The sequence below is a fragment of the Falco rusticolus genome, chromosome 9 (assembly GCF_015220075.1).
Source record: "Falco rusticolus isolate bFalRus1 chromosome 9, bFalRus1.pri, whole genome shotgun sequence".
Lineage (NCBI taxonomy): Eukaryota > Metazoa > Chordata > Aves > Falconiformes > Falconidae > Falco > Falco rusticolus.
Genome location: NC_051195.1, coordinates 40,611,544 through 40,628,246, shown reverse-complemented (window position 1 = coordinate 40,628,246; position 16,703 = coordinate 40,611,544). Strand labels below are relative to the sequence as shown.

At 47.0% G+C, this 16,703-nt stretch overlaps 1 protein-coding gene and 1 long non-coding RNA gene across 2 annotated transcripts; one reads left to right on the top strand and one right to left on the bottom strand.

The window, feature by feature from the left end:
• The first annotated feature begins 4,153 nt into the window (after positions 1-4,153).
• Positions 4,154-11,960, top strand: SET (SET nuclear proto-oncogene). Its single transcript, XM_037401228.1, has 8 exons — positions 4,154-4,518; positions 5,814-5,871; positions 6,880-7,022; positions 7,721-7,824; positions 8,019-8,132; positions 9,646-9,816; positions 9,917-10,063; positions 11,045-11,960. The coding sequence occupies exons 1-8, from the start codon at positions 4,446-4,448 to the stop codon at positions 11,066-11,068; spliced, it is 834 nt and encodes a 277-aa protein (XP_037257125.1). The 5' UTR covers positions 4,154-4,445; the 3' UTR covers positions 11,069-11,960.
• LOC119154075 lies at positions 11,853-15,409 on the bottom strand. The gene is made up of 2 exons (XR_005106320.1): positions 15,296-15,409; positions 11,853-14,595 (listed from the first exon to the last, which is right to left on the bottom strand). It is a non-coding gene; the product is annotated as an uncharacterized LOC119154075 (long non-coding RNA).
• Between the last annotated feature and the right edge of the window lie 1,294 nt (positions 15,410-16,703).

Here is a 16,703-nt window from a genome sequence, read left to right as displayed (position 1 = left end):
CTGCTTTGAGTAAGCACTGATATGCCAGTCAGACTTTACTATCAAGTACAAGCTTATGTGTGCTTGAGATGTTGGGCAGCCTTCAACTCACTGGTGTACTCAATAATTGAAAAGCTTTCATATACTCTGAAAAATTTTGTCTTGCACTCCAAGGGGGCATCTTTGTTAATACAGAGCCCAAGTCTGCAAGTTCTTTGTGGAAGACCAGGCTCCCAGCATAGATGTAAAATTGTTAAGCAGTTGGTTGCATTTCAGCAGTGGTAAAACGATCCTCGTCTTACATTTCTCTACAATAGTTTCTGTAAAGGCTGGAAGGCTATAAAAACATAAGTTGCTATTAATTATATTGACTTGCATGATTTTATGTATGCCCAGTTTTGCACTGCAGAAATACTTAGAAGGAAATGTACTCTTCTTTCTTTTTCACACATCATTGCATTGTATTTGTGAGGATTTAGCGCATTTTCTGATTTCACTTGCCAAATCAGGGGTTCATGTTTTAAATTTACAGCTGACTTGACATTCCAGAAAGTAAGCATGACTACCAATTATGTCTCTATCTTGTAGTGATATACCTAACAAAGGAAAGAAATATGGGGAGATCTGAACTTCTACATCAAGGAGCAAATACAAGATTATCTTTACAAAGAAGCTCTGTTTATTCAGTTCTTGAGAAAAATATACGGTTACTGCTACACTCTGTGTAAATTGTAAGGCTATAAATCATTATCAGCTGCTGCCAAATCCCCCATATATCCCAAATATACATAAAGGAAAACTAACAGAAATTTTCTTCATTTGTCTGATGAAGTCATTGGCATCCGGAAGGCTGCAAAGATCTAACTCCCTTATTTGTCAGCCCTAGCGTACTCACACACTGAGTTTGAAAGATGCCACACACAGTATAGTTCTGCAACTTGAACCATACAACCTGAGCGCAAACAAAAGCACTGTGATACTGAGGGAAAAGAGCTATTTGTGATACAGGCAGCATAGTTACTTGGACAGTACTGTTCAGGAGAAAATGTTACTGTTCTATTGTATTTGATGTAATCAGAGCTGAGAAAGGTCTTATAAGAAGGTGAGAGGAGGGGGAGATCATCTTCTTTAAACATATTTACCTGTATCATAGGATTGTAACTGTACATTTTAACCCCTCAACAGTTGTTCAAGGACTAAGCTACCTTAGAGGTTATTTACAGATAATGAAAAACATTAGAAAGAAACAAGTGAAAGGAGGTAACTGAATATTTATCAATTAAACCTCTAAGTATGTACAAATTTTTGTTATAGTATCAGGGATATTAAACACAGTTACATACTAGGCCTAAGCATTACACGTCATTTCTGAAAATCTTGTGTAACAGCAGGTAACTCACAGAGCAACAAGGCTTTATACCACCTAGATGCTATGTCCCTTCATTTGTAATGAAACTACATGGGGTTTGGGGCGCCTACACAGAGGAACAGTTTCAGGCTGAGTAGAGGGTTGTGCTGCTACTTGCTTCTTCACAAGTATTTGAGTCGTGTTCCTCCTTGAGCGTACATGTTAACAATGCAGCAAGAACAAACAGTAAATCCGTTCAGCTGCAAGAGCCACTGGGTGCTCTCCTCTCATCCTTCCCAGGGCTCCACAACTACTCTAGTTTGGGGCTTAGTTTAACTTCTTAATTTCTCTATAAAGCAAGGAGGAGAGTGCAGAGAGGGCATCAATCTGTGAATTGTTGTTGAATTCTCTGAGCCAAGCCCCAGAAGCATGTAAGCACCTGTTGTTTTGGGACCTTTTATGAAATGTACCCAGAAGTTAGACTGCAGCCAAACTGTGTAAGCGAGGCTGTCTATTGAAAAGCAGAAAATACAGGCTGTTAAAGCAATAGTACCTGGTCAGTTGGAATGAAAGGATGTATAATTGGAGAAGTACTGACGTTAAAATAACTTTTCTAACAGGATGAGAACTGAGGAGTTAGGACAGAAGGAACAGCACATCACCAGGCACTAAACTGGAGAAAGCAAGCAAAAAAGGAAAGTGACTACGTGAAAGAACACTACTCCCTCCCCCAACTGAACTCTTTGCTTTCTCTTTTCACACGAAAGCATAGTTATTGTATTGTGTCTCAAAATTAAATATATTTTTAAAGTCTTTCTTTTAATATTAATACACGTAAATAATATATACTCTTTTCTTGGTAATAGCTAGTTTTAGGGTAGGACAAACAGGTTGTGGAAATGGTTTTAACAGTCCAGCAGTTAAAATTAATGATTACTTGACTTTAGATACATCAGTGGATCACCTTAATCATGTACTGCAGGAATACCTAGTAATTCATAGACTAAACAAGGGGTTCTAGTAGGGAGCCAGCAGACACCGCTTGGAGCATCATGTTCCTGCTTGGAATTAGCTTTCAAACATATGGCCCGTATTTTCAAACTATAGATTTTCAAAGGCTAATCTAGAGAAAGAAAATAGAACAGTAAATTACAGGTGGGAAAAAAGGGGGGGGGAATGTCAAGCGGATACAACTGCATAGTAGGGAGACTCCAGGGGAACAGAAGGAAGAAAACCAAACCACACGCATGAGCTTACCTTGCCTGAACGTGAAGATACCCCTATTAATTGACCTTGGGAAATGCAGACAGAGTATGAGAGAAGTTATATCACAACGATGGGCTTCAGGAGGGCCTTCAGACATTCCTTTTGGGAAGGATTTGATAACCTTGCATTTATAAAGTTGTGATGCTTTGCTTACCTTCTGTGCCTGGCAGTTAAGAGAGCTCATTGCTGTACGTGAAAGCAGAGGACTAATGACTGGCAGCTCCTCTCTCCTGCTGCTTGTACGGGGGAGCACAATACAAATTGTGGACATGCAGCAGCAGTTGTATGTGGCAGTGGAAGCAAGGACATAGCTGGTGGAAAGTGACAGCTGGGAATACAAAAGAAAAAGCAATTGGGATTTGGAAGCAACAGCTGGGAGCAAGAATCAGAAGACTATAGTTAAGTTCTCTGAGGAGGCAGGAGCTAACCCAGGCCTTGTTGAGTGAGTCCATTGGCAGGACAACTCAGGCAAAACAGGAAACGAGCAGGGAGATGATAGTATAGTGTGAGTGGAAAGCAAACAAAAGGCAAGTTCCTACTTCATCGAAGCTGTACGTGTTTCTCAGCCTGAACCATATTGCAATACCCATCTGTGAACGACATGCGTATTTCGACAGAAGAGAGCGGCTGAGCAGTTACTTTCAGAGCAAAACAGAGCTAGCTGTCACTGTGAAGATGCAGCGAGCTCTTCGACGACAGGTGGACAGGAAAGGGACAAAAAGGGTTATTTAAAGTTTGCTTGCTCTGGGTGCAGTGGCAGGTGCGCTGGCAGGCGGCTGGGCTCAATGACCTTCTACAGTTGTGCTCCCACATTAACCGCGCGAGCTGGATGTGACTGACAGGGCCGCTGCGCCCTTAGCGCCTCACGCCTGATTACTGCTCTGGGTCATGTTCCGCAGTTACTGCTCTGGGCCACGTTCCAGCCGAGGGAGGCAGCGCACGACAGCGGGGGACGCCGCGTCCCCCAAGAGAGGCCGGGCTGAGGCGGCACCTCGCCTCACGGCGCCCCACGGGGCACGGAAGGTGCTGAGGCGGGAGCCGAGGGGCTGCCTCGGCGGCGGGACGGCCCTGCCAGGGCCATGTGGGCACGACTAGTCCCAAACGCCGCCGCCCCCGCCGTTTCCCCGGGGCACCTTAGCCGCCCCCGGGCGAGGAGAGCGACGGCCACCGCCCCCGAGCGCGTCTCCACACGGGGCAGGAGGAGAGAGACGGGCGTGCCTCGAGCGCCCCGCACGCCACCGCCCCGCTCCCGCCTCCCGCCCTGTCCTCTGTCTCCGCGCGCCCCCGCCCGCGCTCCCGCCCCGGGCCAGGCGCGGCCAATGGGCGCCCGGCGTGGGGCGCCCGGCGTGGGCGGGGCCGGCGGCCGGGCTCGCTGCGGCTGCGCGCGGGCCCCACGCCTGCGCAGCGCGGCGCGCTCGGCCTCTCCCGGGGAGGGGAGCGGGGCGCGCCTGCGCCCTCCGCCGCCCGCCGCCCAGGGCCCGGGGAGGGGGCTCGGTGCGCCTGCGCTCTGCGGCCGCCGTCCCCCCCGTGCCCCGGAGGGGGGGTGCTGCGCATGCGCGCCGCGCTGCCCGCCCCTCGCCAGCAGCAGCAGGAGGAGGCGGCGGTGGTGGTGGTGCTGGCTGTGGAGAGCGTGAGGCAGTGCGAGTGCCGCTGCCGCCCCCTGTGATCCGGGAGCCCCAGGTCCGGGCGGAGGAGGCTGGAGCGCCCCGGCGGCGGAGGGAGCCAGAGCGGCGGCGGCGGCAGCAGCAGCAGCGGCGGTAGCAGCAGCAGCAGGAGTCTACGCCCGGCCCCCCCCCCAGCTCAGTCCCGTTACAGCCCCCCTCCCTCCGCGCTCCGCTCCGCAGCCACCAACATGTCGGCGCCGGCGGCCAAAGTCAGTAAGAAGGAGCTGAACTCCAACCACGATGGGGCTGACGAGACCTCAGGTGAGGCCGCGCCGGGGGCGGGAAGGGAATGGCGGCAGCCGCCGCGGCCTCCGCCTCGCACCGCGCCGCACCGACCGCCATTTTCCCCAGCCACACGGGCCGCGGCCGGGCCGGAGGCGGGAAGAGCGCGGGGTCGGGCGGGCGGATGTGCAGGCCCCAGCGGCGGCAGGAGGAGGCCATGTTAGCGCCCTTTTGTCTCCGCTCCCCGGCCCGGCCTCCTTCCCCACGGGCGCAGGCGGGGCCGGGCGGGGGGCGCTGCGGCCTCGGCGGAGCAGCGGGACCCCCCCCCGCCCCCCCCCCTCCCGGAGCAGCATCCGCGGAGCCTCATTGTGCTCCGCCGCCGCCGCCATGATGCTTCGCCGCCTCCTGGCCTGGGCGCCGCCGCGGCCGCGTGGTGCTGCCCCGCCGCGCGGGGATGGAGCGGCGCCGCCGGGGCCCGCCCGCCCGGGGAGCCACGCGGGGCTGGGCCGCCGCGCCGGAGCCGCCCGGGCCGTCCCCACGTGCGATCGCGGCGGCTCCGCGATTTTTAAGGCCGCTGCAGGGCGCAGCGCGCTGCCTCCATCCCGCGGCGCCCGCTGCCAGCCGCGGGCACACACGTGCGTGCGGTGCCGGGCGCGGGGAGGGGGCGGCGGGCGCGGGCAGAGCGGCCCCGCCGCGGCCGAACTCCGCGGGAAGCTTCCCGGCGGAGGGGTGAGCCTGCTGCACCGCTCCCGCCACTTCCCGCTGCCGCGCGCGCCTCGCCCGGCGGTGGGCGAGCAGCCCCCGGTGACCGGGGCCGCTGCCGAGGGCCCGTTCCGATGGGAAGGCGCCCCGCGAGCGGCGGTGGGGAGCCTGTCCGGCTCCCAGCACGCCTTCCCGGCGCTCGGCTCCGCTTTGGGAAGGCGGCGTGTTCCCCGTTCGCTGCTCCCATTGACGCTTTTGTCCTCCTGACTATTGAACGTTCCTTCGGATGTGTTGGGCCTCAGCATATACGGCTTGCGACTTCCTAATTAAATTGTTATTAGTCTGTCATGACTGATTTATCATTTAAGTTGACTTGTAAAACTGCGCAGGAGAAGGCAAGCCGTGATTTCTAGGGGCGCATCGCTTCTAGTGCTGTTTCGACAAACTTCTCGGCGCCTGAGCCGTAGCACACCCTGGAAGGAGCTGAAGCTTTAAGGCCCAGTAATGCTTATGGCACTTAAATCTGCCTGCTTCTAACGTAGATCACTAGAAAAGGGCTTAAGCGAAAACCCCGGGTGATTTGTCAGACTTGAGAATGAAGGGATTTTGATGCCTTTTCGTTTGTTTTTCAGAAAAAGAGCAACAGGAAGCAATTGAACACATTGATGAAGTACAGAATGAAATAGACAGGTAAACGTCAACTAACTTCTAAAATGTTTTAGCAGAAATTAAAATTAACTTTCAAAAGTAAAGTAAGCACTCAGTTGTAGTTCTCGCTATTTAAACTGCTGAGATACTCTGACTTGGTTAGATGTAAGAGGTATGTTGTGTATGAAAAATTTGTTGTAGTATCCTGGTTTCTTGTTTAATTGTGTATAATTAAAAAGGCAGACCTTGAGTTTCAAATGTTAAATTGTGATAGTTTTGGTAATAGAAATTTATTTCTTAGCGGTTTTTCAAGTTAATGTGGATGCTGTTATGCAAAAGTATTTTCATGTTTGTAAGCAGAACCAAAGACTTGGCTGGAAAGTTACATTTTTTTCTTTTTTTATTTTTTAAATGATTATTATATATTTGTGTACTTGTAGGATAATATGTAGAAAGTGTCAGTGGAACGTTAGTTTAGTATGCCGAATCTGGGGGGTTGTGTCAGTATTTGCCTGGTTCATACCTCCATTGCGCACTGTCTAACAAGGGCTGCAGGTGTGACTGTTGGGGCTCTGGCCATGTGAAGCTGTTGCAGTATCAGGGCTCTGCCTTTTTAAACCAATTCAGTGTTAAGTCTTCAGATTTTGCTTGTGCGGGGTGCAAAATTGCTTTGCTACAGCTTGCTCGCCTGCCCAGAAGTTAGAGCAGGTGATAGTATTAAGTGTTAACCACCTTCAGGTCTTTTGGAAACAAAATGTTTGAGGGGTAAAACACTACTGTGCTTTGCATAAGTAAGGGTCTGTCCCTCCTGTAATGCTGCAAAACATACCATGTGTTAAGAATGTTTCATTAAGATCAGTAAGACTGCTTCTGGTAGTGTGTTTCTTAATAGTCATTACAGGCTTGGGCCTCAGTTTCTTGTTTGCGATACCTCATTTGTTGAATATGGCAGGCTAGTCTAACCAAACCCGTTCAGTTTTTAGGTAACTACTGATGATGTGTCTTTAAATTTCAGTTCTCCTGTGGTTAATGTGGCTCTTCCTATTGCAGACTGAATGAACAAGCCAGTGAGGAAATTTTGAAAGTAGAACAGAAATACAACAAACTCCGCCAACCATTCTTCCAGAAGAGGTCAGAATTGATCGCCAAAATCCCAAATTTCTGGGTAACAACATTTGTCAACCACCCACAAGGTATATCCTTAATAGCCTCCTTTTTTTCTGTAAGTTCAGTGTTTGCTTGCTTGTTATGTATCTTGCAACTCTGAGGGTTTTCTGGAATCGTTGCTGGGTATATGTTTAAGCAGGACCCTGCTTCAAATGTGAACACCTCCTTTTTGTCCTAGGGTGTGTTTTATAAGCTTTTTATTTCTTGCACTTGTTGACCAAAGGAACATCTTGTTCACTAAAATCCCACCATGGTTTTCCTTCTGCATTTCAAATGACGTTTGCTGCTTTTTTCATGTAATTGGGTTCTTTAAAGAAAAAAAAAAGGGCTTCTAGTTCGTTTGCTTTGCTTTTTTAATTGGAGTTGAGCTCCTTAGGACTCTTGACGATAAGCTTTCTACAAAACAGGTTAGTAGGCTGCTTAGATTGGGCAAACTGCATGTGTGAAAAGTTTCACAGAGAAAGGTAGATGTACGCAGCTAGCTTTTGCTGATGTTTAACGTTGAACTACAAGAAGCAAACATAATGTTTTCACCTCAGCAAATGCAAATCACACAAATGCTAGTAGCTTGTTGGCTGGTAACTTGAAAAAAATGGGCTGCAAGACGTTGGCTCAGACAGAAGTGTTGCTTTTGAAACCTTACCTACTATCAATTTCCTGTATTTCCCCTGCATGATACACATTTCATAGCTTTGTTAATGTGGGATTTCTAATTCTGTCTTAGTATCTGCACTGCTGGGAGAAGAAGATGAGGAAGCACTGCATTATTTGACCAGAGTTGAGGTGACAGAATTTGAAGACATCAAATCAGGTTACAGAATAGATTTTGTGAGTACTTTTAACTCTTTCAATTGGACTTTTCTGGTTTTCTGTTTGTTTGGGGTTTGGTTTTTTTGGTGTAATTACATATTGGGTTCTAGTTTGTAACTTAATCTCTTCAGTTACCTATTTAGTACCAGGTTTGCCTTGGCACATGTGTTTCCATTATGTGGATTCTAACTCTTTGCTTTGAACTCCTGCAGTATTTTGATGAGAATCCATACTTTGAAAATAAAGTTCTCTCCAAAGAGTTTCACCTCAATGAAAGTGGAGACCCATCTTCAAAATCAACTGAGATCAAATGGAAATCTGGGAAGGTAAATGTCTGTGCATCCAGGAGACATGATTGCTGCTCTTGGTTGTGTATGATGGTTGTGATACCATCACTTTAATTATGTTCCTTTTACTTTTTTTCTTCAGTATGGAAGTTGCCTTGTCCTCCCTTTTCTTCCCCTCTCAACCTCCTTGCCACTTCTTTCCGTACATAGTTCATGCCTGTCTTGCAGGGTTTGGGATACCCCATTTACATGGAGATCTGTAGTGAATCCTCTGGCTCGGTTGAGCACCACCATGAAAACAATGAAATACAAGTATGACCAGATGGAAAGATTAACAAGTACATTAGCTTGTCAGATAACTATTAAATAAGAAATGCCGAGGACAGCAGGGTTTTGGGGGGTCAGATAGCAGTGTCTGATTTTATTTTTATTTTTCTCTTTATTTCCTCTACTTTGTTTCCAGACACCACATTTTTGTAGACATTGCAGCCACACCATAATGTGGGTATACCTTTCACCCAGACAGTATTCAAACGTAACTAATTTGCTGTAGTTAGTTTCTGTAAAAGTTGGAAGCAGTTTCATGTTCCCCTGAAGATTTTGAAACGAGTACTTAACTGCGACTGTCAGTTCTACTTTTAAGTCACTGCTTTTGTCTCATTTAGACCAAGAAGAAATTTAGTCTGTTTTTCATTGAGAACTAAACTTTTCCTCTTGTACAAGGAGTTAACAGTCCAGTACAAACTAGCCAAATGATCTTTACAAAATACCACAAAATCAATGTGAATCCAGCACTCGAAACCTATAAATGTTGTAATTCTATCAAGAAAACAAATTCTAGAAGTTTGGAGTTACGGTACGATCAAAGAAAGACTGGATTTCACTATTGAATAGTAATTTTCTTTTCAGACTTAGCAGAAAGATTGTTGCAAACTTAATAAAGTTCTGGAGTGAGGTAGTAGACACAGGATTCATCTGTTCTTAACCATATGTTTTAGTAGTTTGTGTGGTTTTTTTCAATGACCACAAAGAATGTCCTGAAGACTTCAAAGCAGGAAATCTTAGGATAAGAAGGCTAGGCAGTTCTTTATCTCAAGTTAGAGGCATAGAGACTGAGTATTTCTTAAATCATACGTATTTACAGCATTTAGCTGCAATTACTGCTACTCTGAGCAGCATTTAGCCATTATGAGATCTTCTAAGTTCAGTATGTCATTAAACACTTGCCGTATAAGCGCTTCCCTGTGGTAGGGAAACATAAATCAAATGCAGGGTCCTGTGAATTTTCAGTATTTTGGTGTAGGCTGTTAAACAGGCAGTTTTACTGGTTTCTCATGTTCACGAGAAATGCAGTATCTCTTTCTGTGAGTTGTTTGGGTTCCAAATATTTCTTAAAAGACTTAGCCCTGCAGGAGGGAGTAGTAAGTGACTTCTTGTGGTTGCTTAGACAAGTATGTTTCTAAATGTTTGGGTTTTTGTTTTGTTGTTTTTGTTTTTTTAAAAAGGCCATGCAGAGACCACTTCTTTAGGAACTTCTTAACTTTCTTTTCAGGATCTGACAAAACGTTCAAGCCAGACACAGAACAAAGCCAGTAGGAAGAGGCAGCATGAAGAGCCAGAAAGCTTCTTTACCTGGTTCACTGACCATTCTGATGCAGGGGCTGACGAACTAGGAGAAGTCATCAAGGATGACATTTGGCCAAATCCACTACAGTACTACTTGGTAAGTATAGCACTGACTTGTTGATCCATATCCATAATAGCACTGTGCAAGTGAAAGTGAACTTGATCACTGTAGTTAATGTTGCGTATGTGTCTTTAAGGTTCCTGATATGGATGATGAGGAAGGGGAGGGAGAGGAGGATGATGATGATGATGAAGAGGAAGAAGGATTGGAGGATATTGACGAAGAAGGAGATGAAGACGAGGGGGAGGAAGATGAAGATGATGATGAGGGAGAGGAGGGAGAGGTGAGTAATCTTACACCTTCCATCTCTGGTGTATGAAAATTAAAAGAATTATACAAGCGATCTTGGAAGAATACTGAGCCATTGTTACAAAGGTAAAATAGTTTGTTTCTATACAGTCACAAGGTGTCTGGAGGGGAGAAGCAAAACTGTTACTACTTCAACTTGTGGAGTGGTTTCAGTGTAGTAATAAGCATGTTTGTCTATATGAGAGACAGTGCAAATAAGTAGGTTTAGGAAACTTAGTAAAAGAGGTGCTCTGGAAGAACTAGGATATAAGTGTGACAAAAATCCTACTTAATTAGTGAACATTCTAGCGAGGCTCTGCTGGTAAATAGCTTTTGTTGATGCATCCAGTTCTGTCATCCTCCCACCTGTTGGTTTATTTCTGCTTATGGCCAGCTTGGCTGAGACTCCCTGTTGGGTTCAGGAATTAGAAGTTTCATTTAGTAGCTAGTGGGATTCCAGGGGCAGCATTCAGGGTGTTGGTAACTTAATCAAGTTCAGAATGGCTTTGTTTTTTGTAACTGGGCGTGGTGTGTCTGAATTTCAGCAGCCAGAAAACTTACTTGGATGGAGGTAGGAGGGCTGTTGTGAGTGCCAGCGTACTGGGCTCTATTGTGTAACCTGGTACTTGGCATCTGAAAGTTGAAGCATTTTGCTCTTCAGTTTAAAACGAGGGGAAAAAAGATGACCCTTTCACTTTCTAAATGTTAAACTTATGCCAATGTTTGTAGTGATTCTAAGTCACGGTAGTTTTCCAAACCTGATGTTTTTTTCATGGGGACATTAACTGATTTCTACGTAGACAGGTACTCAGGGCAGGTGTTACTACTCCTCAGTGAAAAAGGAAAGATCATCATACAGCATGCTATGAGTAACGCTGTAGGGTAGTAAAACAATTCTGGTTATTGCATTTGAAAGTTCATGCTATCTGAAGTTTAGTGATTAGATTTTATTTAATTGTTGATTATCTTTCAACAGGAGGATGAAGGAGAAGATGACTAATTGAACACTGATGGATTCCAAACCCCCTTTTTACCTTTAATTTTTCTCCAGTCCCTGGGAGCAAGTTGCTGTCTTTTATTTCTTGTGCTCAGTCGCCTTGTTCTCTTGAGGTCTCTTTTTCTCTCCTCTACACCATGGTTCACAATTTATTTTGGGGGAAATACCTTGAGCAGAACACAGTGGAAAAGAATCTACCAGTTTCTGTTTCAAGTTAATTTTTATCCCTTTCTGTCTCAAAACAAAAACTGTTTATGGAATCAACACACCATGTTCTGTGGGAAAAAAGAAAACCTTCTGCTCCCTTCACTCTGCTGGAAGCTGAAGAGTGCTAGGCCCCTGTGTAGTAGTGCATAGAATCTAGCTTTTTTCCTTCTTTCTCTGTATATTGGGCTCAGAGATTACACTGTGTCTCTATGTGAATATGGACAGTTAGCATTTACCAACATGTATCTGTCTACTTTCTCTTGTTTAAAAAAAAAGAAAAAAAAACAAACAAAAAAAATAAATAAAAAAATGGGGTTATAGAAGGTCAGCCGGGGTGGGTTTCAGATGTTTGGGTGGGTTAAGTGGGCATTTTGACAACATGGCTTCTTCTCCTTTGGCATGTTTAATTGTGATGTTTAACAAACATCCTTGCAGTTTAAGATGACACTTTTAAAATGAAATCTTCTCCTAATGACGACTTTGAGCCCTGCCACTTGATGGAGAATCAGCAGAACCTGTAGGATCTTATTTGGAATTGACATTCTCTATTGTAATTTTGTTCTTGTTTATTTTTAAATTCTTTTTTTTTTTTTTTTTTGTTTCACTGGAAAGGAAAGAAAGATGCTCAGTTTTAAACGTTAAAGTGTACAAGTTGCTTTGTTACAATAAAACTAAATGTATACACAAAGGGACTGGTTGGTCTTCACTGAAAGAAAGAGTTTTAATATCCTGTTGTGAACTTGCTTGTAGTTTCTTGGCATTTTGGGGGGCATTTGGTCAGTATTTATGTAGTGCAATGCAACCCTGTGGTTGCGTGAACTGATAATCAGTTCATTCAGTTTCTGTTATTTCAGTACTTGTAAAATGTTTCCTTTGGTAGTTAAGTACTGCACGCTCAGTTTCTTTAATTACCTGACTGTAAGACAGGGCGTAGGTGCATATACCTTGTGTGAAGACAAGAGGTTTATACTCATGTTTTGCAAAAAGAAAAATCACTTGATGCTTAGATTTTTAGTAGTAACTTTAAGTACTGTATCTCCAGTAAACCAGTTTGCATGAATGTATCATGCAAGCTCAGAATAAAAATACCAAGGGGTCTTATAATGAGATTTGGGTGTTTTTGTAAGTCTTTACAGTTCAGAATAGATCTGAAGTGCAAGCTAATTCTTGCACTATTTCAAAGAGCAAGATTCTTAGCAAAGCTCATGTATAAAAAGTTATTACTTCACTGCTTTCTTTCCTTGGTAGCAGCATGTATATATGCTTTAGATATACTGTAATTTTAAGAGACTGCATTCAAGTAGCTTGTAACAGTTTCACATAGAGGTTGTTGGTACTGGTATTCCACAAAGTGTAATGAAAGTTGTTTTAACATGCTGTGCTTTTGAAATATTTTAAAATATGTTGTATCAGCTAATCTAAAATTCAAACAGCTAGTTCTCTTTGGATGTGTAGAAAAGACTGTCTTCTGGGAAGACTTGCTGTTATATTCTCTGATTCCTTTTCCTCACAGAATTTGCTATAGTCAAATTCAGCTTTTTTTGATGCTTAAGAATACACTTAGCAGAACAAAATTAACCTCTGCTTGAGACATGACCAAATAACGTGTGGGGGAAAACATTCTGTGTCTGGTCCAGCTTTGGTTCAATCCAGTTATCAAGAGACCATACAACGTTCAGGCTGCATGTGATCAATGCAAAAATAAGGCAGCCATTCACTTCGCTCCATCTCAAGCTTCTCAGAAGCTTCTGCCCTGATCCTGCTTGCAGAGCAAAGTAAAATCTTGTAATGGTTGCTTACTATCTAGAGAGAAGGAACAAAACTTAGAGTCTATAAATTTTAGATTAATTTGATTTCTTTTTGTTGTATGATTGAAAACCACTTCCTGTTGTGGTAGAGGGTTACTTGCCGTGATGCCTCGTTACTTAATTTCTGTGTAGTCCTAATTGCAGTTCTTAAAGGAAAATATTTTCCTAGTCTTTAATGCTTTACAAAAAATACTGTGCCATTGCTGTTATACCAGTGTTGGTTACTAGCAGAAAACCTGTAAAAACTGTTATGAAATCTAAGCTTCCAGTTCTGTGAAGTCAAATACCATGAACAAGAAATGAGAAGTCTGGATAATGAAATACTGAGATTTTTCTTGCATATTCTTTAGGATTTTACAGGGTGCCAAAACACTTGCTACTGTACTGATAATACTGAATTTCCTGTGAAACTTAAGGGTTTACTGCTGGCAACAGCTGAAGAGTAAACTAACATGGTAAAAGGATAAACCATATTTGTTAAGTGTAATTTTTTTTTCCTAGCAATGGAAATGAGTAGGGATTAACACATTTCTCTGCAATGCTGGAGAAGTACTACAGATGGCCATCACGTGCTCTGTTCACTTAATGTAATTTGGCTGAATATATGTAACGGGTGTCCATTTTTACTTTGTATATGCATATAAAGAGCATATAAAGATAATGTCCACCTTGGATAAGAACAGGAGATTAATTTTTATTAAATATATGTATCTGTCATTAAGTCCCCACTGCTGTTGAGCTCCTCACATCCAATTAATCCTGCCAAGTGAAATTTGTCACAGGTGGAAGCTGAATTCAGGCTTTGTGGTCTGAGTTTCTAGGGTTAGAATACAGAGTTTGCAGTAATTTAATAAGGTGAAGCTACTGTGCTGGGGCTGTACAACCTAAAAGGTTATTTTTATTTTGAGTTTGAAGTTTAATGGCTATAAAATGGAATATTTTGTCTGTAATTTCTAGTGCCAAAGGAAAGCAAATACATCTGTGTCTGTAAATAGTTAGAAAGGTTTGGTGGTTTTTTTTTAACAGATCTGTGTGCTTATTCATACTTGTCAATATAGGTTTTGTCCTTGTAAACAAGCATTATCTGAATCGATTTCTCAGTCATTTATGCCATTCATCTGAATCTGTAAGCTTCTTTGTACCACACTCAAACAGGTGCGTAACCGCAGTACTTTGTTTATTGGATACTGTTCCTGAATTTTGAAGCCATGCTTCTTCTTTTTTTTTTTTTAAGAGACTGAAATCAATGAAATAATTTCTCTGATGTACCTTCAAGATATCCTTCTCTTTGAAGGAATTAAAGTACCTTTAACTGTTACTTGATGTCACCATTTCTAAGAGTCTTTTTCGAAAGAACCAGTTACTAGTCCCAACCTCGGCAGTGCCTTTCAGGGGCGAGGCCGATTCGCGCGGATGGCGGGTGGCCGGTGCGACAGGAGCGACGGGGTGGTCACCGGTGACTGGAACAAGACGCTCCCTCCGGGGAACAGATTCATGCTTAATCTCTTGCCCTGCCTCTCGAGATAAAAATGGAAACTTCTAAGACTTCGCCGCCTCCGAGTGAGTGTGTGCTAGCAGAGGGCGCGGCCCCGTGCCCGCAGGTGCCCTCACTGCGCGGCGACGCAGGCGGGATCCGCGCACGGCCGGGCCGGCTCCCCGGGCGGCCTAGAACGGGAGAGCCAGCCGAGGGGGAAGGGGGGCGCCCGTCCCCCGCGCCGCGCCCCCGCTTCCAGCACCGCGGGCAAAGCTGCTAGCGGCTTCCCGTGCCCCCTCCCCCGGGGCCCGGCGGAGGACGGGGCTGCCGGTACCGCAGCAGTGCGTGCCTGGCTCCCGAGGCACCCCCGGGAGGCGCCCGAAGGAGCCCACACAGCTGGGCCCCGGTGTAGCCCCCGCGGGTCGAGCCCCCGCCCCCCTTCCCGCCGGTGGCACCGTCCCGGCAGGAGCCGCAGCGGGAGGCCTGGCCCCGGGCCCGCGAGCATCCCCGGCAGCCCGGCAGCGGGAGGGCCGTGCCCCACGGGATCCTGGAAGGGCCGGACAGGCATGCTGTGCTCCCGGCTGTGACACTCAGCTTCCCGTGGGACAGAGGCTGATGAGTGGGCAGGAACTGCAGATCCCACGCACCGGCCCCCTCCATCCGCAGGATTTGCCAGGGACCGTGGGGATGGGCTGAGGCCCTGGCTGGGATGCTGGGTAGCCAGGGACATCGAGTCCTCACCTCCGGGATCACTGTGGCTCAGAGGGCCAGCCACTGACTGGCCCCATCCCTCGAGGCTGGGGAGTTCACCCAGCCAAGTGGCCCTTGGCTAACGGCTCCAGCTCCTCAGGCTCCCCAAATCACCTCCAGCCCTCCCCGGAGGGCATGAGACCTGAAGGAAAGGCCCTGCGTGAACCCCAAGTGCAGCCACCACCCCAGCGAGAGCTCCCACCGCACCTGCTCCAGCTGCCCAAGCAAGGCACAGCCCTGGGCCCGTCCGCTGGGACAGCGCCCGGCAGTGCCCCTCTCCGCCGAGACTCACGCCACGCCTGCCAGCTCCACTTCCCTTTCCAGCATTTCCACTGAATGAACAGCCTAAAGTAATTCCTTAAATACTAAACAGAGCCTGGACCATGCTACAAACAGCAACAGGTTCCAGAAGGGTTTAGATTAACCTAAAGCACTTGCTGTATTAACAACAGGAGCATGGTCAAAGCTTCTGTAGACGTTTAAGACTTCATTAATTCCACTCCTTTAAGCTAGATTTAAATTTCACATTTTCTGATGATTTCCTTTTACTAATTATTCAGCTGCAGATTGTTTACAAAATGCTTACACTAAAAAAGCCTATTCTAATTAAATAAAAGGAAAAAAATCTGTTTATTAGTATATGTCTGGATTTGTACATGGGAATACTATCACCTCCGGATGCCTCCCGACTCAAAGCTGTGCAGACTGGAAAGGCGTACGTACCAGTGCAGTAACAGTAGTACATGGTACTGCTGGGAAGGGATCTTGCCAGCGGGGGTCTCTACCCCCCGAAGGCGGTGAGCATGCTTTCCGTCGGTTTCAGCCGGGCCTACGACACGCCACGTCAGCCCTGCCCGGCACGCCGGCACCTGGGGGTCCTGCCGCCTCGCCAGGGCCCCTCTCACCTGGGTGCCCAGCTGGAGGCCCAGGTCCTGCACGCAGGGGACAGTTCTGCAGACACAGTCGCTCCAGCACCGGCCCTGGGAACGGCCCCGGCCCCGCCGGGAAGCATCCTGCCTGAGGCGGAGCTGCGCTTTGCACGTTCCCCCGCCAACACACGCCGGTAACGAGTCACTCCGGGGAGCTGGAGCTGGAAACCGCTCGACGGACGCGGCGCAGCGCGCTGGGCCCGGGCGGGGGCTTTTCCTCACGGCACCCGGAGGCGTCGGGAACCGCGCGGGGCCGAGTTACCGAGCCCCGACCCGGCGCACGGCCCCCCGCGGCCACGCCTCTCCCCAGCGGCCCGACGCGGAGGGCCGTGTCCGCGCTGGGGCGCGGGAGGTACCTCAGTCTCCTCAGCGTCCGGCCTGTCGCGCCGCTCCGCTTCCCGCCGCCATGCCGGCCGGGTCCCAGCTGCGCATTTCCCCTCAGGGCGGGCGGAGGGAGCGGGACAGCCTCC